The sequence below is a fragment of the Podarcis liolepis genome, assembly GCF_965112155.1.
Source record: "Podarcis liolepis genome assembly, chromosome: 4".
Lineage (NCBI taxonomy): Eukaryota > Metazoa > Chordata > Lepidosauria > Squamata > Lacertidae > Podarcis > Podarcis liolepis.
The window spans coordinates 70,008,267-70,028,737 of NC_139558.1; the positions used below are offsets into that span (position 1 = coordinate 70,008,267).

At 41.4% G+C, this 20,471-nt stretch overlaps 1 protein-coding gene across 2 annotated transcripts in view; it reads left to right on the plus strand.

Annotated features, from left to right (window-relative positions):
- MYH15 (myosin heavy chain 15) overlaps positions 1-20,471 on the plus strand; it is a 94,899-nt gene that overhangs the window by 55,454 nt on the left and 18,974 nt on the right. For both annotated transcript variants that reach the window (XM_083498487.1, XM_083498488.1), the window contains exons 26-34: positions 3,726-3,968; positions 4,712-4,888; positions 5,507-5,652; positions 6,645-6,735; positions 9,070-9,459; positions 12,484-12,610; positions 14,645-14,763; positions 15,157-15,353; positions 17,774-18,123. In XM_083498487.1, coding sequence (XP_083354613.1) covers positions 3,726-3,968; positions 4,712-4,888; positions 5,507-5,652; positions 6,645-6,735; positions 9,070-9,459; positions 12,484-12,610; positions 14,645-14,763; positions 15,157-15,353; positions 17,774-18,123 — 1,840 coding nt within the window. The remainder of the gene's footprint in view (positions 1-3,725; positions 3,969-4,711; positions 4,889-5,506; positions 5,653-6,644; positions 6,736-9,069; positions 9,460-12,483; positions 12,611-14,644; positions 14,764-15,156; positions 15,354-17,773; positions 18,124-20,471) is intronic.

The window sequence follows — 20,471 nt, forward strand, 5'->3', positions numbered from 1 at the left end:
CTGGCACAAAGCCACTTTCTTATGGTAAAAAACCCCCCATATTTATGGGCCCTTGGCTGCTTCATTCAACAATGGGATCCTCCATTAGATGTTAATCCTTGCTGGATCCAGGAATAGAATTGAACATTGTTTTTTAAATACCAAGGAATGAATGCAAGATAGCAAAGGAGCCCCAAATGGATAGAATTAACCTGCACTAGGCACTTTGAAGAGCTCAGGCCAGCTTCCAGATTAAGGATGGCTCCAGCAACATAACCAGGATTCCCAAATATTAACCTTTTAAAAAAAGTTTGAGTTCCTTCAGATGAACTCTTTACCAATTTCACTTTTTCTGCCCAAAGTGGAGAAGTAGAATTGACATGGAACACCCTTATCATTCAGGCTGGACACTGAGATCCAACTCCGAGGGCCTTCTGGCAGTTCCCTCACTGCAAGGAGTGAAGAGGGCCTTCTTGGTGGTGGTGCCCACCCTGTGGAATGCCCTCCCGTCAGTCATCAAAGAGATAAGCAATTACACAACCTTCCATAGACATTTGAAGGAGGCCCTGTATCAGGAATCTTTCAATGTATGATGTTCTGTTGTGTTATATACCTTGTTGGAAGACACCCAGAGTGACTTGGGCAACCCAGCTAGATGGGTGGGGTACAAAAAATAAATTATTATTATTGTTAGAGTTGGTTCACACATTTCACCAGGAGGCATCTGTTTAGGGTAATCAAGTGAGACAAAATCAAGAGATCACATACATGTGTGAACAGTCTAGGTGCAAAGTTAAATTGACCAAGCTTCTTCATGGCACTCCAAATAAAAAACCCCATAAAACTTAACAAAACGATGGGGCATTGCAGTAGAAGTAGACTTGCTGTAATAAAAACCATAATTTTATTTTATTTTATTTAAAAAAGTTGTTATATATATAATTCCCCAGTGAGACACACACACACACACACACACACACACACACACACTGGGGAATTATGCCACTTCTCATTGGTGGTGTAACAGGGATTGCTCCATAGGTCCTTGTGACAGACAGACAACCATCACATTACGATCTCAATATTTAGGAAAGAATAGCAGTTTTTCTAGTGATAAATATTGCAATAGGAATGCTGAGAGAATGTGATTTTCTAGCAATAGATGTGCTGTCTTGAAACATAAACTCCAATTCTCCTGCAAAGAAACAAGCAATATGCTTGCATTTATTATATTCAGAGCAATCATACTGGAAAGTCTCTTTAAAACTGTGGACATGTGCAATGAGAGATGTACAAACTACCTAGCAAAACCATGATAATATGTAGAAATTAACAAAGGGGCACTGTCAATCTTTTGATCTACAAAATCTGGAAGATAGAAGTTCTTTTTATATTACAGTATTGCAGTTCATAATTAAATATTCAGAAAGTTTCTTCCTCACAGTAAAAGACAGACATTAGGAACATTCATATTCAGTTGTGAGATGTCAGCGTGTATATTTTGTATTAAATTTAGACTTCTCAGGAATCTTTATCTCTAAATAAGTACATTAAAAGAAAATAACAATTGCTTTCCATAATTTGTTCAACTAAGGACTGGCATCTTAGTTTTGCTTTGCATTAGTTTACATTACTTTACATGCAAATAAAAGAACTGCAATACTTAAAAGGCTTGGATATAAATACTAATGTTTTTCATCTATATTCCAATCAGTTGAGTTGGTTACCATGGCAAACCACTGAAGCAAGGAGATGTTAAACTTGGAGATGTGGCATTTTACATGCAATTTGCAAGCATGCTGTTGAACTAGCAAAGAAATTATTTGAAAAGATGACAAAGAATGCAGATTTTAAATTTTTGAGAGCTTACAGCACATTCTAAAATGAGTGACTGTTTATTATTAGTACACAGAATGTTTTTATACATAAAGTGGTTTGTAATCACTATCGTGTTCATCTTCCTAAATCCCTTGTGGGACACTATTATTTTCATTCAGAAGACGAGGAACTGTGGCTGAAACAGTCAATTGAATTGTTTCCAGATGGCAGCTTCTTGTGCAATCAGTGTTACTCATGTACACAAGTCTTTTTCAACATCTACATGACAATGTTGTCATCAGAATGCCATACCTTAATAATAATCAGTTTCCCCCTTACCATAGAAAATCCATAAAAAATAACCCATTATACTATATCTGCAGTCACTACTAGGGTGTAAACTTGATTGCGTGTTTTCTGTGGTGAGAAGTTTGTCACATGGGTGGTGACATTTCAGTCAGTGGTATCTAATTCAAACCCCTACTGCCATTTGCTCCTCACCTGTGAACCACCTAGCTATGTTGTTTGCGACAACCCACACAGTCTGAGTGTGCTTATTTCCCCTAATTGCTGCATGCTGAAGGCACTTTCAGATTTCAGCAACCAAGCCAGAAGGAGCTCTTCTCTCAAGATCTCCACACAGAACGTGTGGGATTCTGTCGGAGACTGTAATTGCAATGGTCTTAAAAATATTATTATTTAAATAATGCAGAGGTCTTACATGAGATTATTCTAGTGTCAGTCTTAGCTAAAGACTTAGCTAAAAATAAAATAGCCCTCTAGCACAAAACATCAATATTAACAAAACAAATGGAAATGGGTATTGCCCCTCCACCCAAAGGGCAACTTTCCGTTTTGCCTCTGGTGAAATATGATGACTAAGGCTGATAACATTTGCTCTTGTAGACTTCATTCTTCATGTAGAAATATTTGCATGTGTAGGCAGTACAGAAGGGTAGGGGAAGTAGTGGGGTGCAAGGGAAGAGCGACTGAGGGAAGGGACAGCAAACAAACATCCAGATAAATTCCATCCATCTCTGCCCACTGGTCTGGATGGCAAGTGGCGAAATAGCAGTGAATAGCTATGACTGAAAAATGGGAATGTGTGGAAGCAAATGCACACAGAGGAAAATTAGATCCAAATGGCCAATTGGCAAGCCAAGCCCCCCATCTGGAAGCATCCCCTATGTCACTAATATCATTCATTCATGTCTATGCATACGCAGAGATGTTGTTGTTGTTATTTAAAGCAGGCCTTTTTCACCAGGAGGAACGTCTTGCCTCAGAAGGCTTGCTTAGCAATCCTTTGGCTTTTTCAGGGGGTTAGGGAAAACAATTATGTCCAGAAGAACCTTTTTGTCACCTGCAGGGTTGATAGAGGCAGTGAGGTCCTATCTTGGCCCAACATCTCTTATTTTGCTGCATAGCAGAGATGGGGAATCTGTGGCTCTTCACAAGTTATGGGACTGTAGCTCCCATCATGCCAGACCATTGGACATGCTGACTGGGTCTGATGGGAACTGTAGCCTAACAACATCTGGATTGCCACAGATGTAACCCCACTGTATAGTCTCTGCTCAGCTGTTACATTATCTTCCAATGGTGTGTTTCATTGTTAAACTTTACCAAGAGGACTCATAATGGGTGCATTTGGTGAGGGGGCAGAAATGAATACCAGTCATTCAGGCCTGTTATCTATCTACAGGGTTATGAAGGCGCCCAGAATTAATGCGCTGAACAATTAATGTCAATTATCTCCCAAGCTGTTCATATCTGATCATTCGTCTGTGCGTGAGATTGATATATCAATCTCGCAATGTGTGAGAGCACACGCATCCTCAAGAGAGAAAAAATTTGTGGATGAGAAGCCGTTTGCTACGTAAGTTTTCTCCCTAGCCACTAACGCAGTCCCTTGCAAATCCTGACAGGAGCAAGACACCCTGGCAGATGCAGAAGAACGATGTGACTTGCTGATTAAATCTAAGATCCAGCTGGAGGCCAAAGTCAAAGAGCTGACTGAGCGGGTGGAAGATGAAGAGGAGATGAACTCTGAGCTGACATCCAAGAAGAGGAAGCTGGAAGATGAATGCTCTGAGCTGAAGAAGGACATTGATGACCTTGAAATAACACTGGCAAAAGTGGAGAAAGAAAAACATGCCACTGAAAATAAGGTAGCTTTAATACTTGGCCATTAAAATAAAAAATCCACCCTCAGAGCAGCTTTATGGCAGCTTTATATGCAAGTCTATAATTTTCCAAAACTCTTGGCTGGGAAAAGATCTGACTACATGCTCCACCCGTACTATGTCAGGCTAATAAGAAGACAGCTATATTTTTGCCCATGGGAACAGTCTAGGGATTCTTTGAAAGACTGATGCAATTTATGAACCAGGAGATCTGTGATCTTGCTATCAGCAACCTTCTGCCTGGTCTATTTAATATATTTATACTTTGTCTTTCTCTCACAATGGAACTCAAGACAGTGTACATGTGGTTCCCAGGAGATCTCCTTTTAGGTACTGACTAGACCCGGACCTGCTTACCTTTCACAAGGTGGCTACATCATGTCCCTTAGACTAGAAAGTTGTTGTGCAAGTTGTTTCTGGCCCTATATTTGGTGCCCGGATTTTCATGTTTTAAGAACTGGGAATTGAACAGTATCACATTAGACACCTGATGTATGCTACTTGCTTTCCTTGCTTCCCCACCTGATATCTGGAATTCAGATCACATGAGCAGATATCCAAGAAAGCCGAGCATCACTTGCATGGATGAAAAATTATTTGTGGGAATCAGTCCCACATTCATACACAGCACTCGGTACACTTCAACCACAGCGCAGGCAGAGAAGAGAAACCTTTGAGCTAAGATTTCTTTGCAAAAACTTCTGGCCTATGTCGTCCTTCCCCAACAGGTTAAGAATCTGACAGAAGAAATGGCAGCACTTGATGAGACCATCAGCAAGCTGACGAAGGAAAAGAAGTCATTGCAGGAAGCTCACCAGCAGGCCTTGGATGACCTGCAAGCAGAGGAGGACAAAGTCAACACGCTGAGCAAGGCTAAAGTGAAACTGGAGCAGCAAGTTGATGATGTATGTTTGCGCTGCTGTTCGTTCACCTAGGTTGTTTGGGGGCTGGGGTTGGACATTCAAGTGGCTTTGGTTGTCCTGTTATAAATGTTGGACCTATTATTGAAATAGGTGACAATGAAAGTCAATCTGTTGTTCAGTTTCTGAATGGAAGGTAAATGCAAGGAATTCATTTGCATTCCAAGTTTCACATAGAGATGCAGTGGGGGGGGGGCATAGCTCAGTGGTAGAGCACACCAAAGTATAATCCCTGGGTCTCCAGGTAGAGCTGGAAAAAGACTCCTGTCTGGAGCTCTGGAGAGTCACCAACAGACTCAGTCAGTGTTGACAGTTTGGAGCTAGATAGATCAGTGGTCTGACTCAGTATGGTATCTTCATATGTTCCTATGAATGGTGGGGAGAGGGAGGTAGTTCCACACCCCTTTCTAGTATTTTGTTCAGCATGTTCTTTATGGGGAAAGAGATCAGTCTGTATACATCAATAAAAAGAGGACTCGGTTTCTCTAAACTTCAGTACGGCTTACAATACCTGAAAATGCTGCCAAATGTCTGTGGTCTGCCAAGAACTTGAAAAGTTGAGTGGCTATTTTCTCCTATATCTGTCCCTTTTCATTTCTGTAGCTCGAGGGCTCTCTTGAACAAGAAAAGAAAGTGAGGATGGATCTGGAAAGAGCCAAACGCAAACTGGAGGGTGACTTGAAGCTGACTCAAGAAAGTGTCATGGACTTGGAAAATGATAAGCTGCAGTTGGATGAAAAGTTAAAGAAGTAAGGTGGCGTTAGATTTCTTAGCAGCAGAGGCTGTTTTTATACTGTAAAACATTCACTGCCCTATGATGCTTTGTACCTTGTGTAAAACGCAAGAAGTAACAATAATATCTTGCAGTGCCACTATATTTTCAGTCTCAGGAAAGCAGCCAAAAACAGGAGGTTTGTTTAGTCCCTGGTGAGTTGCCATATGTGACTGGTGGGTGTGTTTAGCTTGATGGGTCAAAGGTTCTGTAGGCCTGCTACACAAACACACACACACACACACCACAACTAGAAATAGGGTTGCCTAGTGAGACAGTTCCATAAAACAGTAACAGCATAGAAAATAGAAAGGTAGACCAAATTTGCTACCTCCAAGTGGAGGGCAGCCAGCTAGATTCAACTCCCCATGCTCCAGTCTGCTTTTCTTCCTTCCATCTGGTATGGTTTTGTGCTCCACGTCATAGCAGATTGGGCTTTGGCAGGCAGATCAAAATGTAGTTCACTTAACCAGCTTTTCCCTCCAACAGAGTTCTAACAGGTACCAGAGCTCTGTGTTACTTAGATTGCAGATTTGCAGGCAGCAATTTCCTAAGGACCTTGAAACGTAGCAGGAATGAGTCATATTCAGGCTTTATAGCTCCTGTATGGAGCATCAGATGGGTAAGGAATGGAGCCACACTAAGTAGCCAGTCCCCCTTTCGTAGTGTGTGCTGACTGCTAGCCCTGTCCTTGGCATCCTTGCATTCAGCGTGAATGTACAGTGGTGGCTGGTCTTCCATCCAACCTGGAATTCTGCGTGTTTGGGGAGAAGACTTCACATGTGCTGCTATACACATGAACACCCCTCCCTGCAAGGGGGAGAGGAGGTTAGTCATGCATGCATGTGTTGCTCTATGCAAACACCTGAATAGGGCTATAGCAATTGTTTGTTCTGAGATGGCATTTCTGCTTAAAAGCAACCAACTAATTACTCCATTGTACTCAAACCCAATCTATTGCATTAATAGGAAAGAATTTGAAATCAGTCAGATGAGCTCCAAGATGGAGGATGAGCAGGCCATAGTGATGCAGCTCCAAAAGAAGATAAAAGAGCTTCAGGTAATTATTCCTGCTCAGTTTCTCTCAGTACTGGATATACTGGACATTGTATTGTAAGAAAGCCTTGGGCTTTGTACAGGTTGTGATCCCATTTGATCTGAATTCCAGGTTATTAGAAATCTTTTAAGGTCACAAGAAAAGCTCTACTGGATCAGATTAGACATCTACCTCTCTCTCTCTTTTTAATATACCTTTATTAATTTAAAATAAATACATTTATGAAAAGCAGACATACATACAAGTAAAAACTTTTACAATAAAACAACAACAAAAACAGAAAAATCAAACAAACCACCACACTATAAGATATAAGAAGATTAATATAATTATTCTCATATATACTCCTGGTATTGAACACAATTATAAAATGTATAGAAAAGAAATTTAAAACTGACTTCCAATTAATCTCACTGTACTTTGTCTATCCATTACTTTATACCGCACAGTTACATATTTCTTGTATAATTTCTTTTTACCTCCCTACAAACTTATATTTATACAATACAGGGATCAGTCTAATTCTGCCTGATTAGACATCCATATCATTCATCACCCTGTTTTCCAAAGTGGACAGCTCTGGGAAATCTTGAAAGCAGGGATTGAAGGTGACAGCTTTCTCCCATTGTTTGGCCTCCTCCTTCCCAGCATCTGGTATTCAGTAGCCTAATACCACCAAACCTGTAGCTATCACTTAGCTACCAGAACCAACAGCCATTGATTATAGATGGTGGAGAAATTAAATTAACTGTGCATTGAAAGGTGGACCTACAACTGGCAGAATCCGAGACCAGGGGGAAGAGTCGGTGGAAGAAGACTGGAAAAAGTTTAAAGACTATTTACAGAAATACTGTAAAATTAATGAATGTTAGAAAAACGTTGGAATGAAATTATATGGCTTTAGTAGAAATGTTACAAGGAATTAAGTATAAATAGATTAATAGAGCTTTAAAGAGAAAAATATGGTTAGAATGTGTTAAGACAATTATAGGATAGAAAACAGAGGAAGATGGAAAGGAATTGCTGAAACAATTAACAGAAGTGGAATACAAAAGGGGAGGTGTGAGGAGGTCGAGGAAATAAGGGAAAGAAAGATAAGATGTTGAAATTGGATTGTGTTTTAAATGGTTTTTGTTTTGTTTTGTTTTGTTTTGTTTTTTCTTTGTATTGTATTGTATTTTTTTTTCTTTTTTGGCGTTTTGTAGTGTTGTGTTCAATTTGTTGAAAAACTAATAAATATTATTTTTAAAAAGAAAGAAAGAAAGGTGGACCTACCTAATTTGCATATTCCCAAGCAGTATGAGAACAGAAACACAGCCAGCCTTCAAAATTCACACTTCTCTGAATTTTGTGATGAAATTCTTCAACCAAACAGTGTTTCTTGAGCAACAAGAATCCTAATAACAGAAGGTGCCTTGTTGAGTTGGTGGTTGGGAAAGATAATAAGAGACACATTTGAAGGAAAGATATTTAAGAAGAAAGGGATGGAAGCAGGGAAATTGGCTTCTAGGCAGTATATCCTTAATGGAAAGGGAACATTCGCCTCTGACTGTATTGTCCTTGGTTACAAGCACCTAGGGGCTTGCGAGTCAGTAAAAGAACAGAATACACCTCAGAGGAAGACAATGTGAATTGCAGCGATGTGCTAACACTGGCAACAAAGTTTGCACAGAAGTAAGAAACTCTGTCAAGAATAAAAACAGTCCCTTTGGCTGCTGATCTATGGAGGTTCTATGACCTCCTTGGTTTTTCAGCTGCCAAAGTTGCTCTTTCTTCCCTCTGGAGGGGGTGGGATGTGGCATTAATAATTCTGCAACTTGCTTGCTGCCCAGAGGCAGAATGTGTGACTAACCAGTTTTGACAGTTCTAGTACAGAGGTGAATTACGGAAAGGAACCACAAATGCTTGCTGCTACCCTATATTTCACCCCCTACTCACAATTTTAAAGTGGCAGGGGACACTCTTTGTAACAGAATACTCCACTTCCGATATTATCTTGCTTTTAAAAATATCTATTTTGCCATACTGTTGGAGCAATCCTGCACAATATTAGTTGGAAGTAGTTCCCAGTGGGCAATGGAGGTAAGTGTAAGTAGGACTGCAGCCTGGGTGTTTGATGTCTTGGAAAGATGGCAGAGAACATTTCCCCAGATGATTAAAAACATCTAACCGAGTTGCAATTCATGATTTAAAGTTCTGACCCAAATTCAGAGTGAGAGAACACTCTGAATTTGAGGGTTCAGAGTTACCACAAAGGTTACGTACAATGTCTTAAGATGGAGGCACTGTGGTGTCTAGGGCTGTGCTGTTATGCTCACATGCTTCTCTGTCTGATAGGCCCGCATAGAGGAACTTGAGGAAGAGCTAGAAGCAGAACGAGCTGCCCGCGCAAAAGTGGAGAAGCAAAGATCAGACCTGGCCCGAGAGCTGGAAGAGCTGAGTGAGCGGCTGGAAGAGGCTGGGGGCGCCACTGCGGCACAGCTGGAGATGAACAAGAAGCGGGAGGCTGAGTTTCTGAAGCTGCGGCGGGACCTTGAAGAAGCCACGCTGCACTACGAGGCAACAGCAGCTACACTCAGGAAGAAGCATGCAGACAGCATGGCGGAGCTTGGGGAACAAGCAGACAACCTGCAGCGGGTCAAACAAAAGCTGGAGAAAGAGAAGAGTGAGCTGAAGTTGGAAGTGGACGATCTGTCTTCCACTATGGAGCAAGTGATCAAGGGAAAGGTAAAGCCTCTCGGGTTTACTGTGAAGACAGACCAGATGGAGATAGGGGTTTTTCAAGACGACCTGGATTAGCTACAACCAAAACTAAAACCATTCAGTTTCACAAAGTCTGATCAGTGAATCAAAAATGGGAGGCTTTGTCCAGCCAAGTTCTGCTGGGATTAGGCTCGCTGAAATGAATAGAGCCAAGTTAGTCACATTCACTCATTTCTTAGGGGAGTTGCATTCTTTGAATAGCTGCAAACAATGTTCATGCAATACATCAGGTATGCATATAGAAAAGGCCACACAGAAATGCCAAGTGGTTAAACAATGGAGCAAAATATAACAAATGGTTGGATCCAAAAATCTCTCTGTTCATGTGGGGATGTCATTGATTTTCTTTCCTGGCTGAGCCCTCCTGCGTCACCTTATGTGTCAGTCACACACTGGAGGGTCTCTTGATCTGCTGGAACAGATTTTCAGGGGGCTGCTGGGGGGAGAGGGGAGTTGTAGCCAGGGGGATCAGTAACTCCCAGATACAAGCAGAAGAACCTTTTGCTCTCAGAAGGGGAAACCTTTCAATCCAAGAATTTTCAAATGTAAAGCAGGCAATTGAGAATCACGGGAAGGAGTAAGCGAGGAAGTACAGTGTGTGTGGAGATGCAATGACAAAATATTGTTACACCCCACGCCAATCACTGAGCAGTGAGATTCCAGGGGTCCAGGCACTTACCAAGGGTTTGTGTTTCCTTTTGGAAATGAGGCACAGCAGACACTGCACTGTTTTTATGATATATGGTTTATTTACACATATATAGTACTGGAGCCTACAATGAAGAGGTTCCCAGCATTACACTACAAGAGAGTCTCTTGCTTCTCCCACAGCCTTGGATCTAAAACAGAAATCAGCCGTGTTCTCTGTCTCCCTTCACAGTTTTGCCAGTACATCATTACTAACTGCCATCCTTAAAAAACTAACACTAGCTTTTTGTCTTATTAACTAAAATCAGACCCTGGGGAGGGGCTTCACCCATTTGGCTGTCTGGCATTGAATCTCCAGATGATCCATTTGGTACCTTTGGTTGGGTTAAAGACTCAGCCATTATCAAGTGGTTACCTCATGAGGAAGCTGGCCAGCATTATTTCCAACCTTTGCTCATTCCAGGAATTTAAGGATTTGCTGAAATTTGAACCCTTTTAGGGGAGTCTGATCCCACCACAAACTCATAAGTTTCTCCCTTGAGTGCCCGCCTTCTCTGAGAATCATGCTTGCCTAACTTCTTAGCCTACAAGTGTCCATTTTAACTTCTTAAATTAATTATATACAGTCATACCTCATGTTATGGACGCTTCAGGTTACGTGTTTTCGGGTTGCGGACCGCAGGAAACCCGGAAGTACCAGAATGGGTTACTTCCGGGTTTTGCTGCTCGCACATGCGCAGAAGCGCTAAATTGTGCTATGCGCAGAAGTGCCAAATCACACCGGTGCCTGTGCAGACGCGGCACTTCAGCATGCGAATGCTGCAGGTTGCGGACGTGCCTCTGTCACGGATTACATCCGCAACCCGAGGTTCCACTGTATTTACTTTCGCTCATCTTACTATGCCTTACAACTCTAGGATATTCACCATGTTGAATCAGACACTGGGGTTTCCATATTTTTCTCCATATATCATCCTTTAATCATTTCTAAAACTCCTTAAGTCGTACTTGGTACTAGCTTTTAGGCAAACCATAGTGCATCGCTATTAATAAATGTCAAAATCCATATTAGGGCAATATATTTATTAGGCCAACCAAAATATCACCAAATAGCATGCAAGCTTTTGCATCCTCTAATAATTCATAGATATTCTGATATATTTATGATGGCTTTGCATCTCACACTATTCTCATACAGAATGCTAAACTAGTATACTTTCTGATTTTGGCAGGAGGGGGAATGAAGGTGAAGTATGTTTTTTCCCACATTATGATCTTTGGAAAGCTCTCATCATGTGTAGGTTTTATAAATGATATACAGAACAATTGAATAATACTCCTCTGGGGATATTTAACTCCCAAGCAACTCTTAAGGAATCTCTTAAGAAGGATGTGTTTATGGCTCACAGATGTGTAATTTTCAGTGTGAACTTTTTTCTTTCGCATCAATTCAGTTCAATAATTCAGAGCTGTTATTAATTACATGATTGATTCCCTTCCATTTGCCACACACCGTCATGTAACGATTTCTACTAGAGAAGTAGCTGTGCTAGTCTTTTGTAGCAAAAACAACAAAGATTTTTGTAGCACCTTAAGCACTAACAAATTTCATATGGCATAAGCTTTTGTGGCCTACAGGGAACACTGCAGCTGATGGAGTGAACTCTGGTCCACAAAAGTTTATGTCATAATAAATTTATCCATCTTTAAGGTGCCACAAGACTCTCAGTGCAAACAACAATCATATAGTAGCTCAGTGTGTTTGCTTTTGCTTTTGTATGACTCCAGTAAGATATTAACAACAGAAAATAATGTTCTTCTTGTTGTCAAAATATATAATATAGCTGAAGCAAACTGGTATATATGTGATAAAGACAAAAGGTTGTCGAAGTCTTGTGTGCAAGATTATGTAAGTCTTACTGTACTTCAAAACTGTTGGACACAATTAATTATTTTAAAGGAATCTGTTTTTATTATTCCTTCCAGTAAACTGAATCTTTGGTATATGCATATAAAAATACTTTAAAAAATATATCATTGCAGCTATTGCTCTTTTTCTAATTATAATTGTTGGTGGGCCCTTTTCATTTTTGCAAATTTTGTAAACCAAATTTTACACTTTGCACAAAAATTGTGGCCCTAATGTTGGATGGTTTATGTTTTGCCTCCTGAGTTTCTAGACTAATTGACATATGCCACGTTTTATCTTTCTGTTACATAGAAAAAGATTGTCATGATCTTTCTTAATTGTCAGATATTGGTCTTTTTATGGGACAAATGAGATGAGCAATGCACTTTGATTGGGATGGTGTTTGCTTACCTTTGTTCTAACCACATTAGGCAAATGCAGAAAAACTCTGTCGTACTCTGGAAGACCATCTCAATGAGGCGAAAACTAAAGTGGACGAGATGACTCGTGTGGTGAATGACCTCACTGCCCAAAAAGGGAAGCTGCAAACTGAAAATGGTAGGTTGGGCAAACATTATTATAGCCACAGGAAGTGTGAGCATGGCAACACCTTATATGAGTAAGGAGGGATGCTTGAAGATTTAATTCAGTCCGCATCTTTATGTGGTTGCAGAACAATCTGATTTGCACTCACTGAACCACTGTGTGGAATAAAGTGCAATTATCATACTGCATTTCTCCAAATTTTGTGAGAAATTTTATACTCCACACATACACACACACAATATACATAAAGATTTGCCAGAAATATGGTGCACACACATTTTTAAATTTCATACTTTTTGTTCTTTCTAAAACTTATCAGAAATATGTATATCAGAAATACACTGATCTGCACATCCCCACATAATTGCACATGTGCAATATTTTCATGAGGAACTCATGTCTCTTTCCTCTCCCTTTCCCCTACATAAGAACAGATCCCTTTCATCTGCTGGTCAATTGCTTCTTCCTTTCCATCTAATTTTCTGTCCTCTCCTTATATACCTGTCCACATGATGAAACATGGGAAGGGAGGGAGGACCAGTTTCATGGCTATACAACATTTATCACATTGACTCCCAACCTTTACTGCTACTGTTGATTTATGCTGGATGCTCAGTAGAAGTTTTCCTGATGCAAAATGCACTTGTCTTTCCACCACACTCCATTCATTGCCCACCAAGGACTCATTCTGGTTCAGCTTGCAATAACAGCTTTCTGTGATCTTTTCCCAATTGGCAACTTCTTTTTCCTGACGGGATGATATCATTTTATTAGATTCCTGGGCATGTTCAGACATGACTCACTCAAAGTGGCTTACAAATAAAAAGCAAACATGAAAACAACAGTGACCCAATCATTAAAACACAAATTGAGAAATCTAACAACATGGCAAGAAGCAAAAATGCAAAGAACAGCACTAACAAGCAGCAACAGAGGAGACAAAACTTGGTTTGAAGGAAAAGAAATGTTTTCAGTTGCTGGAGTGGGGTGCGTCACAAATCAAGAGGAAGTTACTTCTGCACGTGGGGTGTCACCATAGAAAATGCCCTCTTGCGTGTTGTTTCTACCCTTGCCTTAGAAGGCAAAGGCAGGGAAGATGGGTGTGCTAGCTAATCAAAGGACAGCCAGATTCACACAGGACAAGCTAGATCCCAGCTGCTTAGGTTGTTATAGCTAATAACCAGCACCTTGAATCATGTGTTCACATTATTGTTTTTTCTGGTGCATTTCACAGCTCCCCCCTGCCCCCCCACCTGTATACATCAGCACAGCTTCATTAGCTTCTGATTCATTTCTGTTTGTGTAAACACTAGGAGACATTGAGGGGCCGGGGTGTTTGTACCCAATGCAAAGGTGTTCACCCCTTGGCTAGAGATGAATTAGGAGTGGCTTAAAGACTCCGGTTGGCATGAAGCTGGTTTGAGAAAGAACACATCAAACAGTAGTATTTTATCCAAAATACAGGATGCATTTTGGATAAAGTCATGTGAATGCGGATTAAAGACTCAGCACAGGGGGTACAGTGACTGCACAGTAAACGGCCCTAGAAGATTGACTGGGAGTTGACAGAATAAGGGGGAATCACATGACCCCAGCAGCCAAGATTTTAGCAGCGGCATTCTGCACCAAATGAAGTTTCTGAATGGTTTTCAATGGCAGCCCTGCATAGAGCACGTTACAGTAGAGTGTGCAGCATAGGATATGAGCACTTTAATATTGTGATCAGCGGGGCTCTCCCATGCATGTTTCAAGTCCATCATCAAATACTACAGTTTCCCCAGTTCCTTTGGCTGTGTCCAGAGGACTTCTTAGGATGTCTCCTGTCATGCTGGCTTAGGCAAAATGTAGACCTAGCTAATTATGTCCAGTGCCACAAAATCCCCAATCTACCTCATCCAGCCACCCCTGTATGCCTGAAGGGCAAAAGGGTCACAGGTTACTTTCAATTATTCAGAACTCCTGGGAATATCTTCTCCTTGCCCTCCTCCTCCCTTGTCATGGAAAGCTGATGCTCATCATCTTTTTTTTGTGCTACCCCTCCGGCAGGTGAATTTACAAGACAGCTGGAAGAGAAAGAATCGCTTATAAACCAACTTTCCCGAGGGAAGTTGTCTTTCACTCAACAAATAGAAGAGCTTAAAAGGCAGCTGGAGGAAGAGAGCAAGGTAAGGCTTTGATTGAGGCTCCCAACATGATTCTGACTCAGGTTGATACGGCGACTCGGTTTTAAGTTATTGCCCTTAAGCAGGTATAGAACCGCATGCATTCAAATAAGTGCAGTGGAATGGCACTTAAGTGCATAAGCCGCAGATGTGCCTCAGTCTGCAGATATCAGTGAAATACAGGATCCTGGGGATACAATAGTCCCAGTATGACTGGGAAATGCTGTGGTTCCTATTAAGGATTGAGACAGTGTGATGGAAGAAATAGGAGTAGGGAGTTTGGAAAAGGGGAAATTTCCAGGTGGCGAACCCACCATCAGAACGAGTTTCAGTGCTTGTAGTAGCTGCTTTGTCCACAGCTGGGTGTGCTGACTACAGCCCCCCTCTCTCCTACAGTCAAAGAATGCCCTCGCCCATGCTTTGCAAGCTGCCCGCCATGACTGTGACCTCCTACGGGAGCAATTTGAGGAGGAGCAAGAAGCCAAGGCAGAGCTTCAGAGGGCACTCTCCAAGGGGAATGCGGAAGTGGCACAGTGGAGAACTAAATATGAAACCGATGCTATTCAAAGGACTGAGGAGCTAGAAGATGCCAAGTAAGATATACAAGAGATGCCATCCTACGTTTCCACATGTATTCTTGTTTTAAACTGTTACATTCTAGGTCACAGACTGCATGCAGTTCCATGCAGTGAGATCATAGAATCTTAGAGCTGGAAGGGACCCAAAGGTCATTTATTCCAACCCCCTGCAATGCAGGAACCTCGGCTAAAGCATCCATATCAGATGCAATTATAAATTACAATCCAGGCATATCAATGTCTTATTTCTTATGGCTTCCTGTTGCAATCATGTCAGTAATCCAGGATGATCAGGAAAACCAATGTGAGCCTGCTCATTACTTGAGAAATTCATCTAAGGCAGTGGTTCTCAACCTGTGGGTCCCCAGATGTTGTTGGACTACAACTCCCATCAACCCTGAGCTCTGGCCTTCCTAGCTAGGGGTGATGGGAATTGTAGTCCAACAACATCTGGGGACCCACAGGTCAAGAAAGGCTGATCTAAGGCATCCCTGACTTGAGTGGTAAGACTGGTGGCTGCGTGTGGTGCCCCAGTTAAAGAACTCTCTCTCTAGACATTTTCCCCTTGCCCTGTCACTGCTATCTTTCAGATGTCCATGAAGTTTCATTTACCATTTTACCACCCATTCACTCATTTTGGAGAGGTCCTTGTGGAGATCTTCATGGTCTCTTCTTGTTTTAATGACCCTAAGCAATTTCATGTCACCAGCAAACCTGGTCACTTTACCACTTGCTCCTAACTCTAGACTGATTATGAACAAGTTGAAAAGCACAGGTCCCAATATTGATTCTTGGAGAAATGTAAAAATTGGAGTCCCCCATCTGCCCATTTATTCCTACTCGCCTGCTGCTTAACCAATCCCTGATCTACAAGAGGATCTTATTTTTTGACTCAGGAATCTTGGGTGAGTTACCTTGTTGAAAGTTTTTTTAAAGTCCAAGTGCACTATATCAACTGGATTGCCTCTACCTATGCACTTGTTAACACTCCAGAAGCCATGCTGGCTGTTTTTGGTTATTTTATCTTTCACTTTACTTTCCACCAGTTTTCCCAGGGCACACATTAAGCTATCAGGCCTGTAATTTCCAGGATCCCCCCAGATCCCTTAAAAAAAAATAAAAAATGTTACATTGACTACTTTCCAGTCATCAGGTATGGAGGTTGAAGATCATCAAGTTCACCTTTGAGTTCTTTGGAAACTTTCAGGTGGATGCCATCTGGAGCTGGTAATTTGTCAGTTTCTATTTTGTCTGTTAGACCAAGAGCTTCATCCCTCATCACCACTATCCACCTCAGTTCCTCAGACTCCTTTCCAGCAAAAGTTAGTTTAGGCATTGGGATCACCCTATATCTTCCATTGTGAAGACAGATGCGAAGAATTATTTCATTTTCTCTCTTAATCCTCTTTTAGCACACCTTTGATTCCCTTGTCATCCAAGGGTTCACCTGCCTCCTTGGACAGTCTTCCACTTCAAATTTATTTAAAATTTGTCAAATTTAATGTTTTTAGCAATGTGCCCAATGTTTTAGCATCCCCAGCTGTCCACTTGCACTTTGTTTCACCAAAATTTGTGATCCTTTTTGTTCTCTTCATTTGGACAAGGCTTCCATTTATTTTTGGAAGGAAGCCTTCTCGCCTCTGATAGTTTCCTTAACTCTGCTCATTAACCAAGGTGACATCCTCATGGCACCTTTCCTGATCTGTAGCACACACTCCTGCTGAAGTGTGAGGTCCTTTTGAAGGGTAGTTAGGCCCAACTGGTATTTGGCTCCTCTCTTCCCAGAAACGTCTCATCAATTCTTCTTCTGCTTGGCTGCATTGGAGGCAGAGATGAGACAGCAAAACCCTCTCCATCAGCTTGCCCTTTGGCTCCTCCCTTCCTTGAAATGTCTTACCAGTTTTCATTCCTCTTGGCTGCCTGAGAGGCACAGATGAGACAGAAAGACCCCCTCTGTTGGCTTGGCTAGGGCCAATGGCCATCTGATTCCTCTTGACCCAGAACTGTCTCTGGCAGTTTCACAATGTAGCTTCATAATGTAACATGATTTGATTTTATTGGTGGGTTTAAACTGTATTCTTCATCTTGTGTGTGCATGTGTGTGGTCCCTATTGGTACTCTTGGTTTCAATGTACACTACTTGGAGATGGCTATCCTGTTTTACACAAAGCGGTATATAAGAATGCTCAATAATAAAGAAAGGAAACATGAAATATGGAAACAAATTTGCTTATTTTCATCCTTTACACCCCCTTCCTTTCCCCTTTTATATCATGCATCTTAAACTGTAAGCTGCTATTTTAAATTGTAAGCCACTCTGGCTGCTTAAATGTATCAAATAACGACGCCACAAAGGGAAATTCACGCTGTTTTGATTTGGTAATATTAAGAGCCTTTTCACTGTGGGTCGTTTTACCATGTACCTGTTCTGTTAGGAAAAAGTTGGCAGCTCGTCTCCAAGAGGCTGAGGAAGCCATCGAGGCGGCCAATGCCAAATGCTCTTCTCTGGAGAAGACAAAGCACAGGTTGCAGAATGAGCTGGAGGACATGATGATTGATCTGGAAAAGTCCAACGCAGCAGCGGGGTCCTTGGACAAGAAGCAGCGCAATTTTGACAGGATCCTTAATGAGTGGAAACAAAAGTATGAGGAGTCCCAATCAGAGCTTGAAGGTGCCCAGAAGGAAGCCCGAAGCCTCAGCACGGAATTATTTAAGCTGAAGAATGCGTACGAAGAGAGCATGGACAATCTGGAGACCTTGAAGAGGGAAAACAAGAATCTCCAAGGTAAGTCCTGCACTTTAGATGTGGGACAGTCAAGCGAGTTGAATCGGAGAGTGGAGGGGGAAGCCAGATGGTGAAAGAAAGAGAGCTCATGAGTCCTAGCGGTTTAGCTTCACCATTGCGTGAGACAAACAAGGCAAGGAAACAGTCTCTACAAGATAAAATATTTTTGCTCTGAGGACTGAGAGATATATTGGGGCCAGATGCCTTTTGTCATTAGTCTAAGAGCCTAGTTTTTTTCCCAGTGAGACCAGCTAGTATCAGATCCTCCTGCTATTTCAAAGACTGGCAACATAGATGTAATCGTAAGAACATAAAATGAGGTCAATGGCCCATTTATTCCAGCATCCTGTTCTCAAAGTGACCAACCAGTTGCCTATGGGAAGTCCACAAGCAGGACCCGAGCACTGCAGCACTATTCTCCCCTGTGGCTTCCAGCAACTGGTATTCAGAAGCATATGAAGTGGTTCACTTGAAGCAGGCATGGGCAACCTTAATTTTCTTTGGTGGCTGAGAGGGTGGTGACCAGATATGATAGCGATGGTGAAAGGGAGTGAGGAATGGATAGGAATAACACCGCAGTTGCCCATTTCTTCTCCCACAGCAAGGCTACCAATCATGTATGGGCTTAGTATCATATTGTTCCTATAAAATGGGACTTGGACAACTCTCCTGCAAAGTCTAAAATAATCTAGGGGCATGAACTAATTGTATCAGAACTTAAAGAATCCTACCGCCTCTGAAGATTGCTTATAGCTAGGGGCCAAACTAGATGTGGCCATGCTGTTCATTTGCCTGCCCCATTCACATATAAAGTCATGGGTAAGTGGTTTTGTTTTAATACAAAGAGGGGTGTACAGGTGAAAAGAGTTGAAAATGTGCATGTGCCTCTCTTATCTCCCAATACCAGAAGTTAGGTGGGCTGGGGAGAAAAGGTCCTGAAGTGATGGAACATTAGAATGTGAGGCAGTGTAGGATGGAAGGCACAGCTGTTCTCACCCATGAGCCCATTTCAATATCCAATAAGATATCCAGCCATGCTTTACATGTGGATGGGACAGGGATGTGCATAAGTAAAGCTGAATGTCTTCTCATTGCCTCTTCTATGACCCATGTTAATGCTGTTTTATATACTGCACTAAACTGAAATACATTGACACAATATATTCAATATTTTGTCCTTCCACAGAATATGTTCTTTAATAACTATTGCATATTGACCGTTTTATAATAAAATAGCATGTGATTGTTCAAAATATTCCCTAACTTTAAGGAAGCTGTTTGAACTGAGCTTGGAGGATCTTTCCCCCTCTGCCAGATAGAATCTATCTTAATGATAATTACAAGCCATTCATTGATATAATGAGCTTAACAAGATTTGCAACAGCCTTTCCAGACTAAGTAGAGTTTTTGAGAGCAAGACAGTATTGCCAGTATATAACAGGACTTACAAAATCAGGAGGATAAGAATCAACAACTGCAAGAGGAGAGACTGGATCTTAATAAACACATTTTAAAAATAATTGGTGCCATTGTGGACCCCTGTCTGAGTCCCTGATAAGTGCTGGATGAAGTGGTAAGGTGGCCATTTATCCCACCTGAAGTGGAGTACTGGTAACTGTCCATTTATCCCACTAGATTTCATAGGCCACTGTGGCAAGAGCAGATTTCAGGTCAATTGGCCCCTGTTTGAATATACTTCTCAACTGTATGGAGTAGTAGAGAGCAATGATATAAGATACACTGGCCTTGTCTAAAGCCAGCTCCTTCATTAAATAATATACCTTGTGCTTCTATCTAGTCAATTCATTTATTGTATAAGTGTTTAGCTTATAATGTACTAAGAAGACTTACTGGCAGGAATTGGCTGGATCATTTCTAAGCCCCCTTTTAAAGATTGGCACCACAATTACCCTGCTCCAGTCGATTGGCATGCATCCTGTTTTGTCTGCAACTGTGAACAGAACTGCCAGAGCTGGAGCCAACCAATCAATGTTTGCTCCAAGCGGTTCTGTCAGGATGAAAATGTAGCCATGTAGCTTTCCCTGATTTCAGCTGTGTCGAATAAGAGTTTTCACCTCTGTTTTCAGGAACTGGGAACCATAGAGGAAGGAGATCAAAACCCAGTTCTAGAGGACTGATTGTATTGTTATCATTATCACTTTTATCATTAAAAAACAATCATAAATATAAGAAATATTTCATTGTTCTTTGACCAACTAAGCCTAGAGCATGCACACACTCATACCAATGCACACATCACAAAGCAAAAATAATCCTCAGAGTAAGGACATACAGAATACATTATCCATTAAAAAAAATCATATAAATATTCCCTCACAAAAGCAGGG